This window comes from Labrus mixtus, chromosome 8 (genome assembly GCF_963584025.1).
Source record: "Labrus mixtus chromosome 8, fLabMix1.1, whole genome shotgun sequence".
NCBI classification, from domain to species: domain Eukaryota; kingdom Metazoa; phylum Chordata; class Actinopteri; order Labriformes; family Labridae; genus Labrus; species Labrus mixtus.
The window spans coordinates 3,668,168-3,690,669 of NC_083619.1; the positions used below are offsets into that span (position 1 = coordinate 3,668,168).

At 40.6% G+C, this 22,502-nt stretch overlaps 1 protein-coding gene and 1 long non-coding RNA gene across 8 annotated transcripts in view; both read right to left on the reverse strand.

The window, feature by feature from the left end:
- Window positions 1-3,375, reverse strand: part of LOC132978637 (uncharacterized) — a 44,332-nt gene extending 40,957 nt beyond the window's left edge. For all 3 annotated transcript variants that reach the window (XR_009673963.1, XR_009673962.1, XR_009673961.1), the window contains exon 1: window positions 3,247-3,375. This is a non-coding gene — a long non-coding RNA (uncharacterized LOC132978637). The remainder of the gene's footprint in view (window positions 1-3,246) is intronic.
- A 10,003-nt stretch (window positions 3,376-13,378) lies between these two features.
- LOC132978644 (microtubule-associated protein 4-like) overlaps window positions 13,379-22,502 on the reverse strand; it is a 99,588-nt gene continuing 90,464 nt past the window's right edge. For 4 of the 5 annotated variants that reach the window (XM_061043892.1, XM_061043890.1, XM_061043894.1 and 1 more), the window contains 5 exons: window positions 19,743-19,835; window positions 18,138-18,219; window positions 17,944-18,053; window positions 17,457-17,649; window positions 13,379-14,717 (listed from right to left, as the gene is read on the reverse strand). In XM_061043892.1, the coding sequence (XP_060899875.1) occupies window positions 14,713-14,717; window positions 17,457-17,649; window positions 17,944-18,053; window positions 18,138-18,219; window positions 19,743-19,835 (483 nt within the window). In that variant the 3' untranslated portion in view covers window positions 13,379-14,712. The remainder of the gene's footprint in view (window positions 14,718-17,456; window positions 17,650-17,943; window positions 18,054-18,137; window positions 18,220-19,742; window positions 19,836-22,502) is intronic. The other variant, XM_061043891.1, reaches the window with a different exon arrangement.

Here is a 22,502-nt window from a genome sequence, read left to right on the forward strand (position 1 = left end):
ACCCTATGGGGCGACCCCGTATATTCAAATATTTGATGATTCCTTTGATCGAGCCTCAGTCGACTGCCAACCTCATAGTCGAGCACAAAGATCAATCCATTCCAGCTTTATGGGGGTGTTTAATTTTACATAGACTTGTCTGCTTTCTTTAAATAATGCATGCCTCATAGCCTGTAGAGTTAAATGATAACATTAAGATAGCTTAGAATGGCACACATTTTAACAGCTATGCATCTTGTGAAAAGGTTTTATGTCCAATTACACCATCAATACAGCATGTTTGGAAACTGCTGTATTCTTAAGCTACTGTAAGGAACGATTCGTTTGCATCCATTTATGCCTGGATGGGCAAAGTGTTCTCACTTATCTCTTTGCTGATCTGGTCCTACTTGTGGGACTAATTCACTTAAATTCACAACTTAAAGGTCACTTATTATGCAAAATACACTTCACCATACACTAATATGTGTCTCTAGTCTGTCTACAAACCCCCCCAATGATGAGAAAAGTCCATCCTCTCTGTCTTCTGCCTGCTCCACTTTTCAGAAAATGTCTGCTCAAACAGGCCGTTTGGAGATTATCCCTTTGTGACATCACAAAGGGCAGTAACCCCTCCCCCAGGTGGGTGACACTCTCAAAGCTAGGTGTTAGTTCTGCCCTCTGAGTCTGCCTTCTCAAAGGCATGATCAAATACAGGATCAGAGTGGATTTAGAGCAAGAACCTTCACACACATGTTTTGGGGAGCTCTGAGACTTATTTAAACTGATTGAAGAGGAGGAGAATATGTGACCTTTAAAGGTCCCATATTATGCTTTTTCTGGTTTTATATGCTCTTTAGTGTGTTTTCCAAGTGTCCTGTGCATGTTTAGGCATATCTACGTGCAAAAATTCAAAGTCCGCGTAAACGTGGCTTTGCCTACGTCCTCCTGTTAGCTGTAGCATTAGCCGCATGTAACGCTCGGTTCTAGCCCCCCTCGATAAAAATTTGTCAGTCCGACGTCATTGTCAGCGTGAGATCAAGTCCATTGGCTCATTGTGGCAAGCCCTGCAGCTCATGTTGAAATTTCCAAGACGCGTGCTGAGCAACTGACCAATAACGACAGAGCTGATCGGCAGACCAATCAAAGCAGACTTGGCCCACATGGGGTCTAACAGTGGGGGCTCAACAGAGTGCAGCTGACGGACATGAAAACAGACACTTTATTCGGACTTTAGCTATTGTGAACGTACAAAAGTACATAGATTAAATATACGAACCCCAAAAAGGGCATAATATGGGCTCTTTAATATAAATAATCAATCTTATCGCTGATGTGTGGTTTGCTTTTGTAGATCATTACAACCATTGTGTTTCACTTCTCTAAGAAGTCTTAAAGAAACAGTGTCTCTATTTTTGTCATGAACCTCTAACTACACACCCAGTATCACTGATGTGGTGTCACAGTGTTGAGACACACCCCAGAGTAAACCTTTTCACATCAATGCTGAGGGATTAAAATGTAAACCACTAGAGGTCAGCAGAGTCTACAGTTGTTCATTTCAGATACGGACCACCAACAGAGTAACAGATGCCTGTGAGGTTAAAAGCTATCCTCTTTGTAATAGAACATGTGAATCAACCAACAGAGCTGTTGGGTTTGCAGTAAATGTCTTTAATTAAGAAGAAATGTTTCATGAGGTGATTCTAGTCAGTGGATAGGTAATTCCTCTGAGTGGCTTTAGCTGCATGTTGTTACAAGACGACGTGTTTAAATGTTTCTTCATGTGCTGACTGTGAAAGTAAAAGGGATCTGACAGTCCAAAAACATTATTTTAAATATCACCATTATTTGGGTAAACGTCCACCACCTAACTCTATCTCAGCATTTGGCTTAACAAAGATATGTTTTATGATAACTGACCCGTTATGGACTTCTTACATTTACTTTAAAAATACATTATTTGACATATATAAAGCAGAACTTGTCTCATAATCTTACCTGTTCAAAAAAAAGGTTCTCTTGTGGAAGGTGGGTCACTTCACGGTAACAGCCTCTGGTTGGCTAGAAAAGAAAAGAAAAGAAACACTAAATGTTAATCTCAGCTGTCCTGCACCCTGTCACGCTCTCCACCAGCCACCCACATCTCTGTTGGGTGTAGTTATACTCTTTATACAACATCAATAGTGGGGTTTTGGGCCTTAGATTAGATTTGGTTCAGGGGAACACCAAATTAGTACTCATTAAGTCAAAGGATGCGTGCCTGTGTTGACACTTGACTGGAGTGGATTCCATTCATGCACTGCAATATTTCAAATCTTAAAAAGTGTATCAGTCTCAATCCTAGTCAAAAGTTCAATAATACACTTAATATAAGCAACATGCACCTAAAGAGCCCAGATAAACACCTGATTTCAAGATATTATTATTATCATTAAAAAGGTTAATGAGTAAAACTGGCTGGCAGTGCAGTAAACTAAAGTTTATTTTAATGAGATGTGACTTATTTCAAGAAACTCTGCAAGTACATTTTGCTTATTGCATTGGTATCCAGTTTTACTTATTGCAATTAATCCATAGCATTTTTTTGCTTGTAATTTCTTGAAATAAGATGTTTATCTGCACTTGTCAGGTGAATGTGGCTTATTAAGTGTAATTAGATATTTAAACCACCACACTATTGTCTTATATAGTCTCATACATATTAGACTTTGCTTATGTTGTTTTTATTGTTGATATTTAATGTTGTACATTTTGTACACTAAGAGCACAGATCATCAAAGTCATATTCCTCATGTGTGTGTGCGAGCATACCTGGCCAATAAAGCTGCTTCTGATTCTGATACCTTCGGCCAGGAATGTTACAAACACACTGGTTAAGATTTACCATTTTTCGCAGTGTGCACTGATGCTGCTTTAAAGAACATTTAAATTCGTCTTTGAATTAATTTGATGAGTATTGTCCAGTACAAAAGGAAAACATAAAACAACAACAAAAAGGTCTCTCACAACAACAACAACAACAACAACAACAACAACAACAACAACAACAACAACAACCACTGGGGCCTTGCTCATCTGGTCTAAGAGTGGCACTGCAAATCTTTCAAATGTATATTTCTTTATCAGGAACCAACAAAACATGGGCAGCACTGCACAAAACATCACTGAAATTACACTTTTTAAATAAAATACCCCTCAAAATTAACGTCAACTTGATATTATCAAGCAAAGTTTATTGAAATATAATACAATCCAAAGCCCTACCTTTTACCCCTTTTTTCTGGCTGATGTGTAAAGTGTGTCCCGCATCAACAGAAGAGCCTGCTCGTGTATAGGTCTCATGTCTTCCCCCCTTCTGAGTGCAAACGCACAGACCACTAACTTCCCTGTCTGAATGGAGACCAGGAGAAAGGGCAAGACAAAGAGAAGGACACATGAAGGCATGATCTGATTCTTAACACCTCCTCAAGTGACCTTCAGTAAATAACAAGCATTCTAACAATAGCGACTTCATGTGAAACCACAGCTGTCTCCGATTTCAAACTTAAGAGGGACAAGGTGGCGCACACCATCCCATGTGATGCAGAAGTCCCAGATACAAGGACTAATGGACAGCTGAGAATGGGACCTTTGACTGAGGGATGATTGCTACACTAATGCTTCGAATAGATGAGAGCTAAGAAAAGGAGATCAGAGTTCTCTGCAGTGAAGACAAACACATCGTCAGTATTGGTTAGTGTGTGTCGGCCGTGTGAAGGACAGACTGAAGGCCTTCCTGCTGTTATCTAAGCCAAGCAAGGATTACTGATAAGACAATGGTACATCCAGACCTACATACTACTTTAATGTTCATTGATGTCCTTGTTTGTCTAAAACTATTTGGAAATAAACATGATTCTGATTCTAGTGCTATGACTTCCTCCATGTCTGTTTCAGTTCAATGATTACCTACTTAAAATCTTTGCTAGAGATTCATTTCTTTTAAGTAAGTACTATACCTCAGTAAAGTGGAGGAAAAGAGAAATCATTGGTATAAATGATTCAGGTCCAGACACTCAGGAGGGTTTGAAAAATATAAAAGGCCTTAAATTAAATGTGCTAAAAGACATTTACAACGTGTGTCGGATTGAGCCTTCCTCAGGGTGTAATCACTTTCAGTGTCAATTATAAGTAAGTATAAGTTTTCCTGCACTTTTTTATTTATTTATAGTATTCCCTTCCACGAGCACCGGTGGTTTGGGAATGAAGGCTCGGTGATATTTTAAATATACAGATAAAATGTTAATATTTGAAGAACAACTCTTTAGTATAGAAGGGCAGATGTTTATGCTCTGTTTATTCAATGGACATTCATTTCAACATTTGGCCTTTAATAACTTTATAAGTGTGTCCATCTCTCCTTTTTAAGACTATGATATGCCGTTTAGGAAATTAAAATATATATACAACAACCATGATGTCTGAATATATTGAATGAAACTTTTAATATATTGAATGGATGCTGAGTTCAATTCTCTCTATCCACCAATTTCATTGTTGTCATCAAAAAGTTACCCTGCTGAATATGCTCGTTTTACAAAATGACATCAGCTGAAATATACCAACCAAGGAAATCAAAGCAGTTGCTCTCAACAATGTGGTACAGTTATAAGCCTGTGATGTTACTGTATCTGTATACAATAAATGCAGGGTTGGTAATTTTTTAAGATTTTGGTTGAAATTGTCTTTAGGTCCTGACAGAAATGAATAACTCATGTTCTCTGAAAAAGGAACAAAGATAATCCATCATCTGTATCAGTTTGTTAGTCTGTAAAAACTTTGACCAATGTCTGCCACGAGGTACCAATCTGATGAACCAATCACACGCCTCCCTGTCTCCCTGCTCGTTCTCTACCTCTGTGCACGAGCCCACACTCAAAGCGATGACAGAGTTTATACTGTGAGTTTGCCATTTATTGTTGTGAGTAGTAAAATAGCCACCATGTATTATGATAATGTTTAGTGTTTACTTACCGCTGAATGAGACATGAGACAATGTAGTTTCTACACAATGCAAGAGATGAGCTGAGGTCCACTTCTGGATCAACGGCGCTCGTGCATGTAAGTGAGGGGGCGTGGCTTTTGAGGGAGCACAGAGGGGAGGGGGTGGGTGCAGATGGAGCACTGAGGGAATGCTACTTTCAAAATCATGCTAGTTTTCGAAAATTACCAACCCTGCCTTTAATGTATAGGCTACTAAATGTTGATAGGACAGCTGACAGCTTTTCCTGATTTCAGGTTGACTTGGTTGGAGTCAGAGACGACTCAGTAACGCAGAACATCTGAGCAGGCTGGTTTCAGGAGGCTACGAAACAGATCCACCTGCACACTCTGCTTACTCTCTTCCCTGCCTGCAGACCGCCTTTAACATGTGTTTGTATATTGTGTTCTCACTCAACACTGCATACACATTGACTAGCTCACACACTTAATGTCTTGCACTTTAACAACTTAATTTTAATATATTATGTATTTCTATGTGTGCACTTCCTCTTTAGCCGTGTACTGCTGAGCTAGGTTGTGACAAGCTAAACCTAGCTGGTGAATGGATCCTTTCACATCAAAGACATCAGGTGATTCAAAAGTTTGCCCTTAAGACTGTTGTCTTGTTAGTATTATACTCTGCGTTGTTATACAAGGAACTGACAGTGATTCAATGGACAAAACGTAGTGAGGATATACACACAGAGTTATATTTCTCTGTGGTATAAGTGGGAAAAGTCACTCCATGGTGCTGACCTTCCCCCCAGCTGGTTGGTCCTTCTTGTCTTTTTGATCTCTCGGGTTGACGAATCACAAGATTTCACAAAATATACAAGCTATAGTTCCTGCCACAAAAGAGAAAATCAATGTTTGTTAAAGACTGCTCAGCCCCTTAGAGAAACTCATCATAAGCTACTAAAATGAAATATTAATCAAGTAATGCTTATTCTAGCATTACTTGATTTACAGCAGAATTTGCAGTTGTTAATTGCCTGTCTTTTGATTAAACACCTGCTGCTGATCTTAATATATGAAAAAAAACATTTTGCTCCTCTGCCATGCATCATAAGCTGTCCCCAAACTGTCCTCAAGCTGCCCCCAAACTGTCTCCTAAATCATCAGAGCTGTGAAGGCAGCAAGCATTTCACAGGTTATCTTTGTGCCCAAGAACAAAACGCCATGCCACAAGGCACGGACAAGGGTAGAAGCAAGGGTATGACCAACATGAAAGGATCATTTCAATTACAACTGGCTTTGTGTAACTGCTGCAACTATATTGCCTCTGACTTTAAGAACGGTATTGTTTGTAATCTCCATCTCTACATAGGATGTTGAACCTCAGCAACGTTTCTGGACAAGCCTGGAATGCACACTTCTTCAAGTTCTTTTTCACTATATAATCTAAAATTGCTATTCCAGTTACTTGAAGAGGAACGACTTATTGTACATCGTCATATTGTGTGTGTTTACCAACTAGCAGAAATGAACATATTTCAAATCACATAACAGTCACCTAACTTTACTTTTAACCACTACACACAGCTAAACAGCTTGAATTGAATTACAACAATGTTCATTTTTCTACATTTAAAAAAAGCCTTTTGGAGAGTATATCAGACTTGGACATGAAGAAATTAAAAGAGAATCTTTTGCGAGTTTTCATCTCTCAGTATAACTTAAATACCTCCTCCTCTGTACGACACAGGATGGCACCTTCACACAGCAGCACCAAAACCAAAGACTGCTATGTGGTATGCCACTTCGGGAGCACCAACATGCTGCTGCTGTTTGTGGCATGCCAGTTTTCCAGGGACATTTGACCTTACAGTAGTTTGCAACATGGCACCATGAGTGAAGGAGTTTACTGCTGTAAATGTGTTCATTTTTATTTCTATTGACAATGTAAATGTGATGTTAAATAATGAAGGTATTCCTTTTTCTCTACATCATTTATGTATATTGAACCTTTTTATCTTTGAGATGACAATAAAATAGTTTCATATAAATGTTGTTAGTGATGATACCAGTAAGCTCGTAGCTAACAAAGTTAGCCTATCCACCACAGCCACTCAGAAAATGTGTACAGTATGCATCATACTGGAAATACTTTTAATGGCTTTTCTGTTGATATCAACAAGCATTAACCATTTTTTAACAGCATATTTGTGAGTGCTAGACACGTGGGGATTCATATTTATGACCCTTTCACACTACTGGGAGTTTGCATGTACGGAGCCTCTGTCTGTTGAAAGTGGCAACTCTGTTTGGGCTGTAATCGCCATGTGTTAATGTAGATATGATAACAAAGCTCTGCGTGTGGATGTGGTGAGAATTAGAATTGAGGGAGGTGGCTCGCTCTGGGACTGTCCGGCCTCTTCAAGTTGTGGTTGCACTAATTGGGCGAAAAACTGGTGAAGGGAGGTTTGTACTTGACAACTCTGGTGATGACCTGGCTCTTGCTGCTTATCGGTCTACATGGATAACTTGGGAGGGGGCAAGAGGGGTCATGTGGAGGATAGTGTCAACGTCCTCACTTGTATGTACGGAGCCTGGGTCTGTTGAAGGTGGCAATGCTGTTTTGGTTGCGGTGGCTGCTAATGGCCATAGGGTAGGTTATGTAAACTTCTCAGTAGGATAAAAAAGGCATGACTGGTGCAAGGGATGTCTTCACTGAACACGTCTCCTTTTATTAGGGCACAGGTGTCTTGAGTTTATTTTAAATTTTTGTCTGAATAGCAAACACAGAAAACAGACATTTCTTGTGAGCCTCAAAAGTAGACAAACACAGCCTTTCTAAGAACAAGAAAATACAGACCTTCTATTTCATTCATAACATTAGTAAGATAGGAAAATTACTTTTAAAATACATCGGCTTGGGAAGGCTTATGTAACAGCAGTATACCTTAATCATGAAACATTCACTTGAGGTCATGATCTACCTCAACAGAAGACATTGAGTAAATCTGTTTATTACAGCTGGTTTTCAAATTATATTGGTGATGTACCAAATAATTTCACGTTTTTAAAGGTCACAGAGCTCCCCAAAACATGTGTGTGAAGTTTCTTGTTCTAAATCCACTCTGATCCTGTATTTGATCATGTCTATAAACCCCTCTATTTCAGCCCTGCTCAGAACAGGCTGTTTCTGTGTCTGTACCTTTAAATATGTAAATGAGCTGTGAATGACCACGTCCCCTCTCTGGAAGGACTTGGGTGTCTCTGTCTTTCTCTCTCCATGTTCTATTGTTTACGGTGAGAAGGCAGACTCAGAGGTTCAGAACAAACACCTAGTTGTGGGCGTGTCACCCACCTGGGGCAGGGGTTACTGCCCTTTGTGATGTCATGAAGGGAAAATCTCCAAACGGCCTGTTTGAGCACACATTTTCTGAAAAGTGGAGCAGGCAGAAGACGGAGGGGATGGACTTTTCTTATGATTGGAGGGTTTGTAGACAGACCTGGGACACATATTAGTGTTAGAGAAACATGGCAACACTGAAATATTGACTGACCCATTGTAAAACACTTTATAAAATAAATCATCCGTTAAAACAGTGATTGTGTATAATGTGCATTAATGTGAAAGAAATTACACAACTCTGAAACTGTGAGGTATTTTGCTCATCTTTTTATTTTATGATTAATATTCACATCACTGGTTAACAATGAATCACAATGAACATCTCTTTCATACCAAATATTCAGAATTGAAGGAGGGGAGATGAGCTCTATCTAAAAGGACAGATGCCTCTAACAACCAGCAGATTGTTCGTTGTCTTCTGCATGCTCTTGCTATGGTGTTGTGCCCTACTGCATAATACAGCACACACTACAGTGGATCCACTGCACAGGACGGAAAAGTAGATTCTTTTGCTTGTTTTGCGATCGGTTTGTAATGTCAGTTGTGGTGGGCATGTAGATGATGCCCCCTGACCAAAGTACAAACAAAGTACAACAAGTATGACAAACAGAGTCCTCCATTACTCTTACAGGACAACCATCCGATAGTTGCCCAAAGCGTGCAAAAGGAAAGCTACTTTTCGGTGCTGTGATTCTTACAGGCCTCTGTAGGTGGGAGACATAGTTAGGGGCTCCGGGTGCATATCTACCAACACTTCATTTGAGTCAATTCTCCCGTTTATGATCCGGACAGTTCGCTGTCTTTGACATAAAGACGGATCTGGTTCAAACTTAGTGATTGTTTGAGCTCAGCGGTCCTTCATTTGTTCATAAATGTTTTTAAATAGTGCTACTTTAAACACATTATTAGCCTTTTGTAACGGACACTGAGAAGAGAATTTGGTCCAAAACTTTGCTTTTTTCAGTCCTGTGTTGGTAAATACGTCAAGGTGTCTATAGAGGAGCTGTCTAATACAGAACGGTATCTTCTACCACATGCCAAGACGAAGGCCGGTTAGTTTGACAGGGGGGAGTGTTGGGTAGGCAGGAGAAAGGTTCTGACCTGTGTGTGTCTGGTGTAACATGTACAGTTGTGCATTTCAAACAGACGTTGAAAGCCAATCAGATTTTGACTTTATGTTTCATAAATGGCTGCTGACTATTTCAGAAGCGCTTCATTGAATTTTCCAGATTTGCTTTGTGCGATGCCCCAAGTTTATTAGTCATTTTTCTCGACCATTTAGCAAACCAGACACACGGTCTTCCCCCTTCCTGCCCATCGCTTTGAATCTGGTAAATAAAGTGTTTCCATGTGTGACCGATCTTCCAAAAACAGAACAGAGACAGACCTCGTACATGTATTCATAATCTTGCATCTTTAACACATTTGAAAAACATTCTTGAAACTTCAGAAGCCCTTCTCTTGGAGGAAAAAAGGCAGACTGAAAAAAAGAAAAAGTACACTTTTCCTTTCTTTTGCTATCAACCGTTTAATAATAATAATAATAATAATAATAATAATAATAATACCATTATTGATCTGAAACGTTAACGAGTTTATGAACGCCAAAGCTCATCTGTCAACATCCACAACACCCTGTTAAGAAGTCAGGTTTTTTTTTGTCTTTTTTTTTGTGTTTCTATTATTATTTATTTGACATACTTCTGGGGTGATAAAAACATGGTGGGAACTATATACAAGGGCTGGTGAGGTACTGGTGGAAGGGGGGTAGTCAAGCGCTATAATGGGGGTACCAAACAACTGTGAGCGAATCTGGTTATTACTCTTTGTCCAGGCTGCAAAGCTCACCTTTAATCCACCGACAACCAAACAGGTTAGTAATGAGGCATCAGGTGTTTGATATCAAATCACCTTTCATAACATTAAACAACAAATCGATTCAAAGTCACAAATCTTTTTATGCAACGGCTCAAGATCGACTATAATCTGAAGACGCCCTGGTTGATGCAGAGCGATTTTTCATTTCGTATTTATTTAGCTAAAAAGAGAAAACCGGCCTTCCAGAAACGTAAACAGTCATCTCTAAAGTCCGAGAAATTTGTTGAAGGAAATTGAATCAATCAATCTTAAATTATAAAGAGCCAACTCATATCAAATGTCATCTCAAGAAACTTTACAAAAGAGCCCGTCTGGAGCGTAACATTTTCAAATTGCACATTTCGGGGCCATCTAAGTGTGAATAAAATGGTTATGTGTTGAAAAATGTCTCTGCACAACTGAATGTGTGACAGATTAAAAGCTTAAAGACAACGAGAAAATCACTGAACACTGTCTCGCTTTATGCTGACAAATTGATCATATAACGTGTCGGTCTATGATCACATGATGAATGATCACATACATGTGTCAGCATGATGTGAGACAGTGGGTGGGAGCTTTTCTCGTTGTCTTTAATGTTAAATTCACAAAAGTCGAAACCCCTCAAAGGGGTCAAAACTGCACCCGAGTCTAAATGATGACCCTTCACTGGAAGTGTTTTAACGCCATTGGCCTGTAGATTCATGAACTATAAAAACAGATTCAAGAAGCTCCTCATTAGCAACATCACTTTACAAAACACCTGTTAGCTGTCCGGCTAACATCGCCTACTTCCTTTCAAGCGATGCTGTCTACCTTTCAGAATTGTCCTAATGTGAGTTGCACAAGTTTGAGTCAATCTTGAATCTGTTTTACAGTTTGCAGAATAAACCCTTACATCTGGATGTTTTTTTCTCATTTGTAATAAATTAACAATGCAGCATTGAAACTGTGTTAGGGTTATGAATGTCTCCAAAATGCTACAGGATGGAAACTCATTCCCTATTCCCCCTATCTCTTTCCAAGCCCGGCGCGGTTTCGTCATGAGCCAGGGATCAGGCTGAAGATTTCTGCCTTTTAATAAGACAACTTTTGCTGCTTTGCTAAAGTGATCATGATGGATAGGCCGGGTCTTTGTAACATAACAATGAGTAAGGTCTTTTACCTGCTTTTTGTAACATAACAAAGAGTAAGGTATTTTACCTGCTTTTTGTAAAGTGTCTTGAGATAACACTTGTTATGAGTTGACGCTATACAAATAAAAATTGATTGATTGAATTGATTCCATCTCTAACACGTCCGGCCATAGTTCAGCTCTCGTTCTTTTTCTGATCGGGAACAGAAATTCGCCCAGTTGGGAGTGTGACTTTGCAGCGCGGTCAAACAGTAGTAACCAGTGAATGTTGACAGAAGCGACATAAGGGCAGACTGGAGAGTTGAGTGTTGAAAGCATCAGAGCCAACAGAACAACACTGATGAATAAAGTTCCACTAAAATCCTCAGAAGCTGACCCAGATGAAGGGACACACGACTTCATGTCATCCCCTCACACGGTGACACACCAAGCTTCTTCCAAACAAACATTAAGACTACTACTCGTTCCTACTTTATACAGACAACTGTCTACAATTCTCAAAAGTGCTTTCGTCCCTTTCTTCTTCTATCCCCCCAAGAAAGATTCACATCATCATAGTTGCATATGATCCACACATACGTCATGTTTCATATAAGTTAGGCAACTCTCACGGGAATGATTTGGAAAAAAACAGGACAATATTCAATATTCCTATGTGGTGCTTTTAGTTGTCTAGTTTTCATTGAACGCTTGATCATCGTCTCGTTGATTATAATAATTTATTCTAGCTACCAAGACTGTTTTTTGCTCCCAGAAGCACACATTTACAGTACACAGCTGACAATGTTTGACCGATATACAGCAAAGCAACTTTTAGAATCACTTCAGTGCGTCGGGAGAGAGGAACAAGACTGTGTTCAAGGTGCACAAAGACTTGAGAGTTTTAAGGGGAGCTGTACATAATTCATATGATTTTGATAGCATTAAGTATTCCAGACACAATAATATAACACGGCCATCAAAAAGCTTGTGTGAATGAGAACATTTACGTAACTCTACTGAGGCGCCTCTAGTGGGGATGTTTCTCAGCAAGCCTTTTGTGAAGTCTCAGAGCCAGACTATCAGTGTTCCAGAGGCTAACAGCGCTCCCTACAGGATGGATGCAGTAGTAACACTTCACACATCTGACAACTACGGCAAAAAACTCACAAACACGTCGCTAATCCTTCAGAGTTTCAGTGAAGACCTTCCCTAGTGGTGCAAAAATGCATAGAATTACAGTGAGTAGATATGACCTTCTCCATTATATTGTCTGCTTTTTACGCTCCTGGTGTGTAAATCAAAGTCACATCACAGCATTGTTGGAGGAAAATGCAAAAAACTGTATTAAGCTGGCTTTCTAAATCAATACAAAATAAAAAAAAAAGGTTTAAATATTTTCTTCTCGATAGATCACTGAAGATGTTGAACGTCTGTGAAAGTGGATCAAAATGTACTCATCGACCATCGCTTTAAATCTTCAACCAACGCTTTAGATTTCCAGTGTACGAACCTTTTAGGACTTTTATCGTCTTACATTTTTTTTTTTTTATCTCTGTCTTTAAAAGTACAAACTGTTCCTCTACAAGGAGCGTTTGGATGTTGCTTCTGCCTTTCTGACGTATTGCTGCGTTCATGGCGTTTCCTGGTTAATCAGTTCATGTATTCCCGTGAAGTAACTTTATTTTTTATTTCAAACACATTTAACCCCTCAAAGAGTTTCAATGATTTTTGTATAACCAAGTTATATTCTATAAAGAACAAAAAAAAGGAGGAAAGGATGAATTTATAATGCGTCTATGTACACTACAGATGTTGAGTGAAATATGTGAGACACTACAAACTGCTGTCACCGTGTCGTAGTCACCTCACGTGGTGTGCTAAAACCCCTCCATCGACCGCACAGTCACTAGTAAATAAATCACTGACTCACTAAAAAGCTGCTAATAATGCCAACTTCAGACTTGCCATGAATGTCACATGAATCCATAAAGCTTACAGGTCTTCCTCCTCCGCTTAACTACGCGTCGTACCCGTGGTCGCTCTCCGCCCGTCTGTCTTTCTCTATCCGTGTGAAATCTGTTCGCAGGGCTAACAAGGGGGCGTCGCCGACTACAGTCACTGTATTGCTGTCACAAAGTTGGAGATAAATGCAGATCGAGGAAGCACACAAGAAAGAGGGCAGGATGAGGCGAGCCTATGATGACAATGTGAGACTATGATGGGGGGGGAGGATGCACCAACACAGCTCATCGTTGTTTTAACAATATCAGCAGATACCACCAAAAACACAATAAAGAGGCGGTTTCTTTCCAGGACAGAGAAATGAAGCCATGACGAGCTGACTGTGTTTGTTTGACTGATGTGTGTTAGTGTGTGTGTGTGTGTGTGTGTGTGATACTGTCTGTGTGTAAATGTGCTGATCTCTGTTTGTGTCTGTGTATGTGTGCATGCACACCAACAAGCATGTGTGTGCTTTCCTGTATAAATATATTTATATATATCTGTGCTTCTGTGTTAATGTGTGAAGAGAGTTAGCAGGTCTCTCAGAGAGGATTCTGACGCACTGACTAGAGGGAGGACTTTGAAAGAGGGTGAAGCTCTTACAGCCCCGCCCTCTCTTCACTGGGGTGAAACCACATGACCAAGAAGTGAAGTGTGTCACAAGAGAGAAGAAGAGCACTGAGCGTGTCCGTCTGCCATCTCTCTCCGCTGGGGGTCAGGGGTCATATATATGTGCAAGGGTCCGGATCTAGTGATTAGTCAGAGCAGGAGGACTGGGATCCTATGCTGACACAGAAACTGTTTTTTTTTTTGTTGATCTATTTCTAAACTTCTCAGATAACACCTTCTCTGCTCTACAGAAGCGCCTGTCCCTGCACATTTTTACTGCTGCTTGTGAGAATCATGACATTTTATAAACCACAGAGGCAGCATGCTGTGCTTTAAGGATATGCATGGTAGAAATACTCGATGAGAAAAGTGGCTGGGATCAGAATAATTCAGTGCAGTCATTTTCATTTGAGTGATTATTTTGTTGAGCTGTCAGGGGAATTGTAACAGTGGAGAAAATACTTGGACCCTGCACAGAGAAACACGGACAAAGACACCAAGTGCTCTTCTCTGTTGTGGGCAGAGCCACTGGTTAACAGAATGGCATCTAGAGGTCAAAGGTCAGGGTTGGTTAGCAGGAAGCTTGTAGGTGGACCCCCAGAGAAACACTGAGAGGCGATCGGTCAGTTTCGGTGCTGCGGTGGGCGAGATGAAGAGGCGGGGCCAGAGGAAAGTGACTGCGCCGTGGTGGGTTTGGTCGGTCGGTTTGATTGGCAGGTCGGCGAGGGTCATGCCCGTCCCACCAAAATCTACATGTCACTGAGACTCAATCTGTAAGAGGGGAAGAAACAGAGCAAACAGGAAGTTAGGAAACTGGTACAAAAAAAATGATGCTGTGACAGGAGTGGACATTTCAACAGATGAAACTTTGACTGCCAGGCGGTTCTGTTTCAGGCAGGTTTATATGAATTATGGGCTCAATTATAAAACAATCCTGTTTTGTATTGTATCATCACTACAGCCATCCATCAATTAGGGAGTCTGTGGTCCCTCTGAATTCAGGGGGTCTGGAGCCCAGCTGCAGAGCCAGAGATGGATTTATCCGTTCAGAGTGGCTCGTCTTGGCTCTGCAGACCTGTCCATGATTCAATTTAGTAACAAAACCTTGGCTATTTTTATCACCTCCCTCCATCAGACAGCTGGCTGGGCGCACGTATGCATCCAAACACACAGCAACATACATGCACACACAAACTCAGATTTTTCCATTCTCAGTTGTTTCTGTAGTTTTTACCCCTGAATGACAAAACCAGCGCCAGTCAACCCTGGAAAGGTTTGGATTTCAGTGTAGCAAGAGGCGAACTCTGAGCCTGACTTTCATTAGGATTGCATGGTTTTTAAAACTAATAAACCTGAGCAAATGACTAAAAAACACCATCTCACTCATAAAACACCTAAAGGGTTAAAATGATCCTCTGACTCTGCTGCAGACCGAACAGTGCCTCCCTGCTTCGGTGCAATATACAATTATTTAAACGAGCCATTACGCATTCATTTGAGCCCAAATGGTCAATTTTATGCAAATGAGACTCACTGCAAAAAAAACATCATATTCACAAACGGGCGCAGTAATAGCCACGTTCATGTTGAGTGACAGAAGGTGCTGAAGTGTTGAATGGGTGATGTGCTCAGACCAGACGCTCCTGTGATCAGGACATCATTTCCACCTTTTTATGACCTAAAATGAAATTATCTGTACAAACAGAATGTTACCTTCACATTACTATTATTTATTATCCCTAAGTAGAATCAGGGGTTACATCTGTCGGGGTCTGTCAGTGGCTCAACTCCAAACACACTTTGTCAGCATGTGGAGTTTAAACAAAGAGTTGAGCGCTTTAAAACTGGATGAGCCGCTCTCATTGGCTCGATTTGTTATAAGCGATACCAGTTGTATGACATGTGTAAAGAAGTTACAATTAAAGTGTCCCCTCCCCTCTGGACTCTTCATCTGTTTGTGGATAGAAATGAGCTCCATCAGGAAGAGAGCGCAGCAACTTTTTTAAGTTAGGCCTTTTGCCTTTATTAGACAGGAGAGCCGAAGAGAGACAGAAAATGTTGGAAAGAGAGAGCGGGGGATGGCATGCAGCAAAGGGCCGAGGTTGGATTTGAACCTACGCCCATTGCGATGAGGACTAAAGGTTCCTTATATGGGGCACTCAACAAAACCGCTAAGCTATCAAGTGTCCCAACTGTAAAAGGCTTTTGAAAAGATAAGTGCAGTGTTTTGAAAATCGAGCAATTAACAGAATCTCGAGCTCTATTCAGACTGCCGTTTCAAGCAGCTATATTTACTCCTTTGTGACGTTTCGCCTTCAAGTGATCCCCGCTCTGTACCATCTTCAGAGGTAGTAAAAGAGGCGTTACAGAGGTGAGGAGGTTTCAGCCGGGCCAGCGGGGGAGCGCAGCGCTGTGTGTGTGTGTGTGTGTGTGTGTGTGTGCATGTCTGACTCTGTGTCTATGAGTAGGTCCCGCTGTGCCGTGCATCTGCAATGCTGAAACCCGATGTGACCTCACAAACTGGAACACCAATTCATAGCTTTCAGTGACGTCACCAGCGCGGAGGGCTGGAGGGCAAAAAACGCTCAGGAAAGTAACGGCCACCGTTGAAAACCCTGTAGAACTGCAGTACGGGTTTTTAATTTAACATCTCCTATAAACGACACGTTTACATCACCTGACAACCATAACAAAACTAAGATATTAAGATAAACTTTAAGTTTGGGGCAGTAATTTGAGTTAACGGCAGGAATATTTAGATTTAGTCAACACTATATTTAATGTCAGGATGAGGAGAAGTCCGAACAGAACCCCTCACAGGGGCCGCGGAGGGTCTAACTCTAATCCACAAAAGTCCTCCTTTCTGTATTTTTTCTCGGATTAAATTCTGTAGAAGCAAAACTCAGGCTCGTCTCCTCGTTGGTTAGTGTATCACATTAAACAACACCTGTATTTCATTTGAAAAAATTCAAAAATAAAACAGACAAAAACACGTAGGGGGCCACTGAGAGCAGTAACTTCTCAGTAGTGTACAGTGGTAGAGAGTCTTTCTTGCCCTCCAGGTGGGCAGTTCCTTTAAAGTGTGACGTCATGTGAAAGCTATGAATAGTTTGGAGTAGTGTTTCTGTGTTTCTTGTCAAAGTGTCACCTGCACTAGCTGATGAAAGAGTTTTAGTTTAAACTATTGTCTTACAATACAGTTTATAAAACCTACAAGCAGCAGGTTTGTTTGTTTAAGCAGATAGAAACCACTTTATTCTATAAATAAGAAAACCTCTTGCGTTTTATTGTCTGAAATGTTCGAAATTAACTAATGCTTATTATTGGCAGTGAATCCGCCACTGTTATCTGCCAAACTGTTTGTGAGCTAGGCTAAACTGGAAAGCCTGACAGGTGAAGAAACTCTGGGAACAATCCTTAGAGGAGGGTTCCTTTTCTCCAATCACAGACGAGCATTTAATGTGTTTAGAACGGACGTCTTTGTTGTAGCGTCTGTGTTTATATACGTACTTGTCTCAGTGATGCGTTTGTCTATGCTAAGGGGCTCCCTCAGTCCGTCTCCCCCAAAAGGATTAGTCGTAGCCTCCTTCACCCCGTTCTCCTTAGAAACACCTCCTGGTGCGGTTGCCTTGGCAACGCCTGCTGGTCCTGTTGTTGGAGCGCCACTCGGGGGTGAAGATGTTTTCTCCTCTGTTTTCTCCTCCTGTTGCCAAATATAGACACACACACACACACACACACACACACACACACACACACACACACACACACACACACACACACACACACACACACACACACACACACACACACACACACACACACACACACACACACACACACACACACACACACACACACACACGGTATGCTTTTTTTTTAGAGAGCACTACCTCATGCTACCACACCATCTAGTGGTGTTTGGCGGTAAAAGCACAGTGAGTCAGCAGAAGTAGAAAAGCGAGCAGTGATGATAAATAATGAATTAAAGTCTGACCTTATGTCCGTTGGTCTGTCCGTTTCCCGGCCCTATGTTGTCCATGGATCCGACCTTTGACTTGGCTTTAATGTTTAACTTGTGCGACTCAATCTTCACGTCCCCTCCACCTGAGGCAAAAACATACGGTTGGTGTGATACCAAAACAAAAACATTAAAAACGGACGGAAACAGAAACAAAAGCAGAGAATGACCTGGCTTATATTTCATGTTGTCCTTGGAACCCAATTTGGACGTCACCTTGCTCACATCAACCTTCTTATTCAGGATCTGCACCTGAGGAGGAGGAGGAGGAGGAGGAGGAGGAGGAGGAGGAGATTCAAACTCATTAAGACCCCAACATCCTACACAAGCTGTACTTCCACTCTACCATGCACCTGGAGCATTTATAAATAGACTTCTCTAGACTTGTTGCCGCTCGACGAGAGATAGAGAGATCCAATTCTATGCAAAAGCAATGCAATACCAGGAAGAATGAATAAAACACAGCAATATGCAGGACAATGTAATAATGCTTTACTGCCTACGTTGACGTGTTGTGTTGTAATAAAGGTGCTTTATTAAATCTTTTTTTAGGCGGGTAAATGAGCTCAAGGGGAATTTACGCCAATAAATCAGATAATGTGAGGAGCGGTTATTACACATCATGAGAGTTTGTGTTCAGGTCTAATCAGTCTGATGGCAGCTGGTATGATGGGGGTTTAAAGACCTGGTTACCTACCTGACATGTGTGTGATAGTGACATATTTGATAACATACAGGAGCACTAACAGTCAGTCAACTTTAAACCTCGGAGCTGTTCAAACTGATCAGCAGAAAGACCACGATTAGCTCCAAACTCCCAGAAAACTGCAGGTCTGCTGAAACCCTCAGCTCTTTTAAATCCAGGTTGAAGACACACCTGTTTACAGCTGCCTTTCATTAAACAATTTTAATACGATTTTAAATTGTAAATATGCACTGTAACTTTTAACTCTTTTTATATTTGTATTTATTTATGTCAATTAATATCATTTGAATTATTTTTATTTGAACATATGTTCAGATTTAATAATTTCAGTGATTTTTAAATGTTCTATTTTAATGTTTCTTTTCTTTCCTCTGTCATGATGCTTTTGATGTCTTGTGTGAAGCACTTTGAATTGCCTTGTTGTTGAAATGTGCTATACAAATAAACTTGCCTTGCCTGATTGACGAGGAGTCAGGGAATATCAGTTATCTACGGTTATAAAACAGAATCTTTGCTGATGTTGTGAAGCGTGTTTTTTGGGTTCATATTAGAGTACAGTACTCAGACAAATCCACTGTGCACACATCTTTTTGTTAAATTGATCATAGACAAAGCAAAGTTGTGATTGTGAAAGCAGCCCAGAGACAGAATTTGATAGTGCAGCAGGTGTTTGGAGCAGATGGTAAAAAACATCTGGAAGGGTGGGCAGAGCGACCTCTAATCTGTTCACTTAAACTTGAAATCAATCCCAGTGGCAAACAGAGGGAGCCGAGAACTCATCACAGGGTTCTGTCTTAGTTAGATAAACCTTGTGATGGACATGTTTGATATTCAAGGAAACATTCTGCCCCCTCGTGATTTCTTAAACGAGGGCTGTGTGTGTTTATAATGTTGAAAGCTTAACAACTTTGGATGTGAATAAAGCCTGATGTTAGAGGTTTTATCATGCATCCACACGCCCCTTATTCACCCCCCTTTAAAACAAAATATGTCTTTAAGCTGAATTTGCATGAAATTTTGATATGCAACCACCCTAGCAGAGTCTGCCTCCAGCTCCAGCAGTACTTACTTTGCCACCTCCAGGGACATGTTTGATATTGTCCTTGGAGCCACAGCGAGACGTGACATGGCTGAAGTCCAGCTTTTTGTGCACTACCTGAACCTAAAGACAAGCAGGCAGACACACAACGAAAACACACAGAGACAAGCAAGGAAGTGAGGAGATAAGAGAGGGAAATGAAAGGAGGAAAAAAAAAGAAGGAAAATAAAAACAAAAATAATGACAAGCAGACAGACAAGAGCAGCAGAGAAGAGCAGATCAGCTGGCGGCTTCAGGTAAACAGGAAACAGGAAGTAGCCCTGCTCTGCAAGTATGGAAGAGATTCTGTCATTCAAATCAAACGATTCCTCTTCACACCAGGTCAGTGATTGTCTGCATTATGTCATTACTTGGTCAAATACATGGCATTGTTTAATGGCTTATATGGATATAATATATATAATATGCAACAGACGAGATTCTTCTGGAAAAAGTTTGTGAGTTTTTATACAAAAAAAAAGAATGCAGGAGTACCAAAAAGATGAGGAAACTGACTGATTAACAACAGAGCGCTTCCATAAACAGCAATCACCAAACTGATCAAAGCAACAGGACGAACACCGGAGGAGGAGACAGAGCACATGCAACACAGTACTACAACGTTACAGGTCAGTGATTTGGTGTTAACTCATGCTGTTCTACTCAGAGAAAAGCAACTGCAACGTGATGGTTACTGGAGGATGAGACGGAAGACAGAAGATGTTCCAGGTGGACGCCGCCATGACAAACAGCATGTTGTTCTGCCCTGCCACCAGTCCTACAGTTCTAATGAATGATGAGCGATGCACAAACTTTAAGCACAATGGGAGGTGGAGGGATTGGCCAGGAAAGCCGGACACTCTTTAAAATGTTACAAAATCTAAGTTTGAAAGACTTTAAAAAAGATCAACTTTGTCCAGGGCAGGATGAACGTTTTGACACAAAACGACACTAAAAGAGCGAGGAAAGGAAAAAGGCTGGGTTCAGTAAAAACGTGGTTTCCATTCATCGCCTATTTCACTACTGTTACTGGGATAACAAATTGGAATGACATATATCACTCTTTATGATTATGGGGGTTTAATAGGAGCAGCTGCAAATGCCTGGATTATTTGTGTTCACTAACTGTATGTGGATAAATGTATGTATATAATAATAATCTTTATTTATAGAGCACTTTTCAAAAACAAGTTACAAAGTGCTTTACAAGGACAGCAAATATAAAAACAAGCAGGTCATAGAATAATAAACAAGGCAAGAAAAGAAAATCACTTTAAAATATAAAATCCCTTTTAAAAGAACTGTAAAATACATACAATTATTTTAAAGGAATTCTAAAAAGTGAAAATAGTAACAATTTAAAATCAACAAAAATATGTAAAATATATATATATTAGGGCTGGGCACGTTAACGCGTTATTTTCGCGTTAACTCATTAATTAATTATCGCCGACAATTATTTTATCTCGCATTAACGCAGTTTTTCTTATTTATTTTCTTATTGTAAAAGTCTGTTGCTCACTGGCTTTTATTTTGTTAAATTCCATCGTGAGCGAGCCTCGTATGTTGCTTACTGCTGCGCATGTCTGCTGCGGCGCTCACAGGAAACAGTGTTGCCAACTTTCTCGCTAAATCTGGCGACTTTCCAAACCCCCTTGGCGACTTTTTTTGTCAACAGCTACTAGCGACAAATCTAGCGACTTTTTCTGGTGTTATTGGAGACTTTTTTGGTGTAAGAAACTGACGTGAAAGCACGTATTGCTCTGCAGTTACTGTCCTCAACGAGCAGCGGGTGCTGCCGTGAGCCCCTCCCCCTTCCAAAAGCACTCACAGGGGCCCTTTTTCAAACCGGCCACTACACCCTCTCCCTACCCACTACCCGTCCGTTTGCGCGTCCCCGCGGAGGGTCCGCCATATTAAGTCCGTCCCAAACCAACTAGCGGGGAGTGGTAGTGGGTTATAAAACCCTCCAACAGCGAGTGTGCACCGATGACGACTTTCGAATCACGTGCAACACCTATTGTGTCCGGTCGTCATGGAGACAGCAACCTGTGAGTTGAAACACTGCTCCAACTAAGATAGACATTTAATATCATCATACAGACTTTAACAACTTCAAATGTGTATTGAGGATCAAATATATTTATTTAAAGTGTTTTATATTTACAGGGACTGTCGCAAAAACAAAAGAATATTAAATCATGTTGCAGACAACTTTTCGCTGTTAATATTTATTTTTCTACTTTTGATGTATTTGTGAAATCTCAATTCAACACTTTTTGCTGCTCTGATGTTCAACAATATTATCCTTGTCTTTGCATTAATTTAGGACACCCTGATCTAAAAATTACAAGAAATTAACTTAAATTATAAATTACAATAAACAATGTAGGCTCAATCGAATAGTTTTGTTATAAGTCTACACTAATATAACTAAAGTAGAAGAATCTAGGCTACATAAATATTTTTACAGAATGCATTAGCTACAAAAAAAAAGCTGTTCCCGCAAGATACCGCTTAGTAACCATGGTAACACACAGTTCCTGTTTCCACCTGAGAGAGAGAAGTTCGTCCCAAAGCTTGCTGCTGTATTTCTACCCTACACCTTGATGAAGGGGACTTCATTCAGCTGAGAGTGTGACTTCTGATGGAGTGCACTCCGTCACGGAGGGGGAGGGTGTAGGGGTTGGTTTGAAAAAGGGCCGATGTCTAGCCTCGCGCAGCAGACCCAGCTGCAGTCAGAGAGCAGAG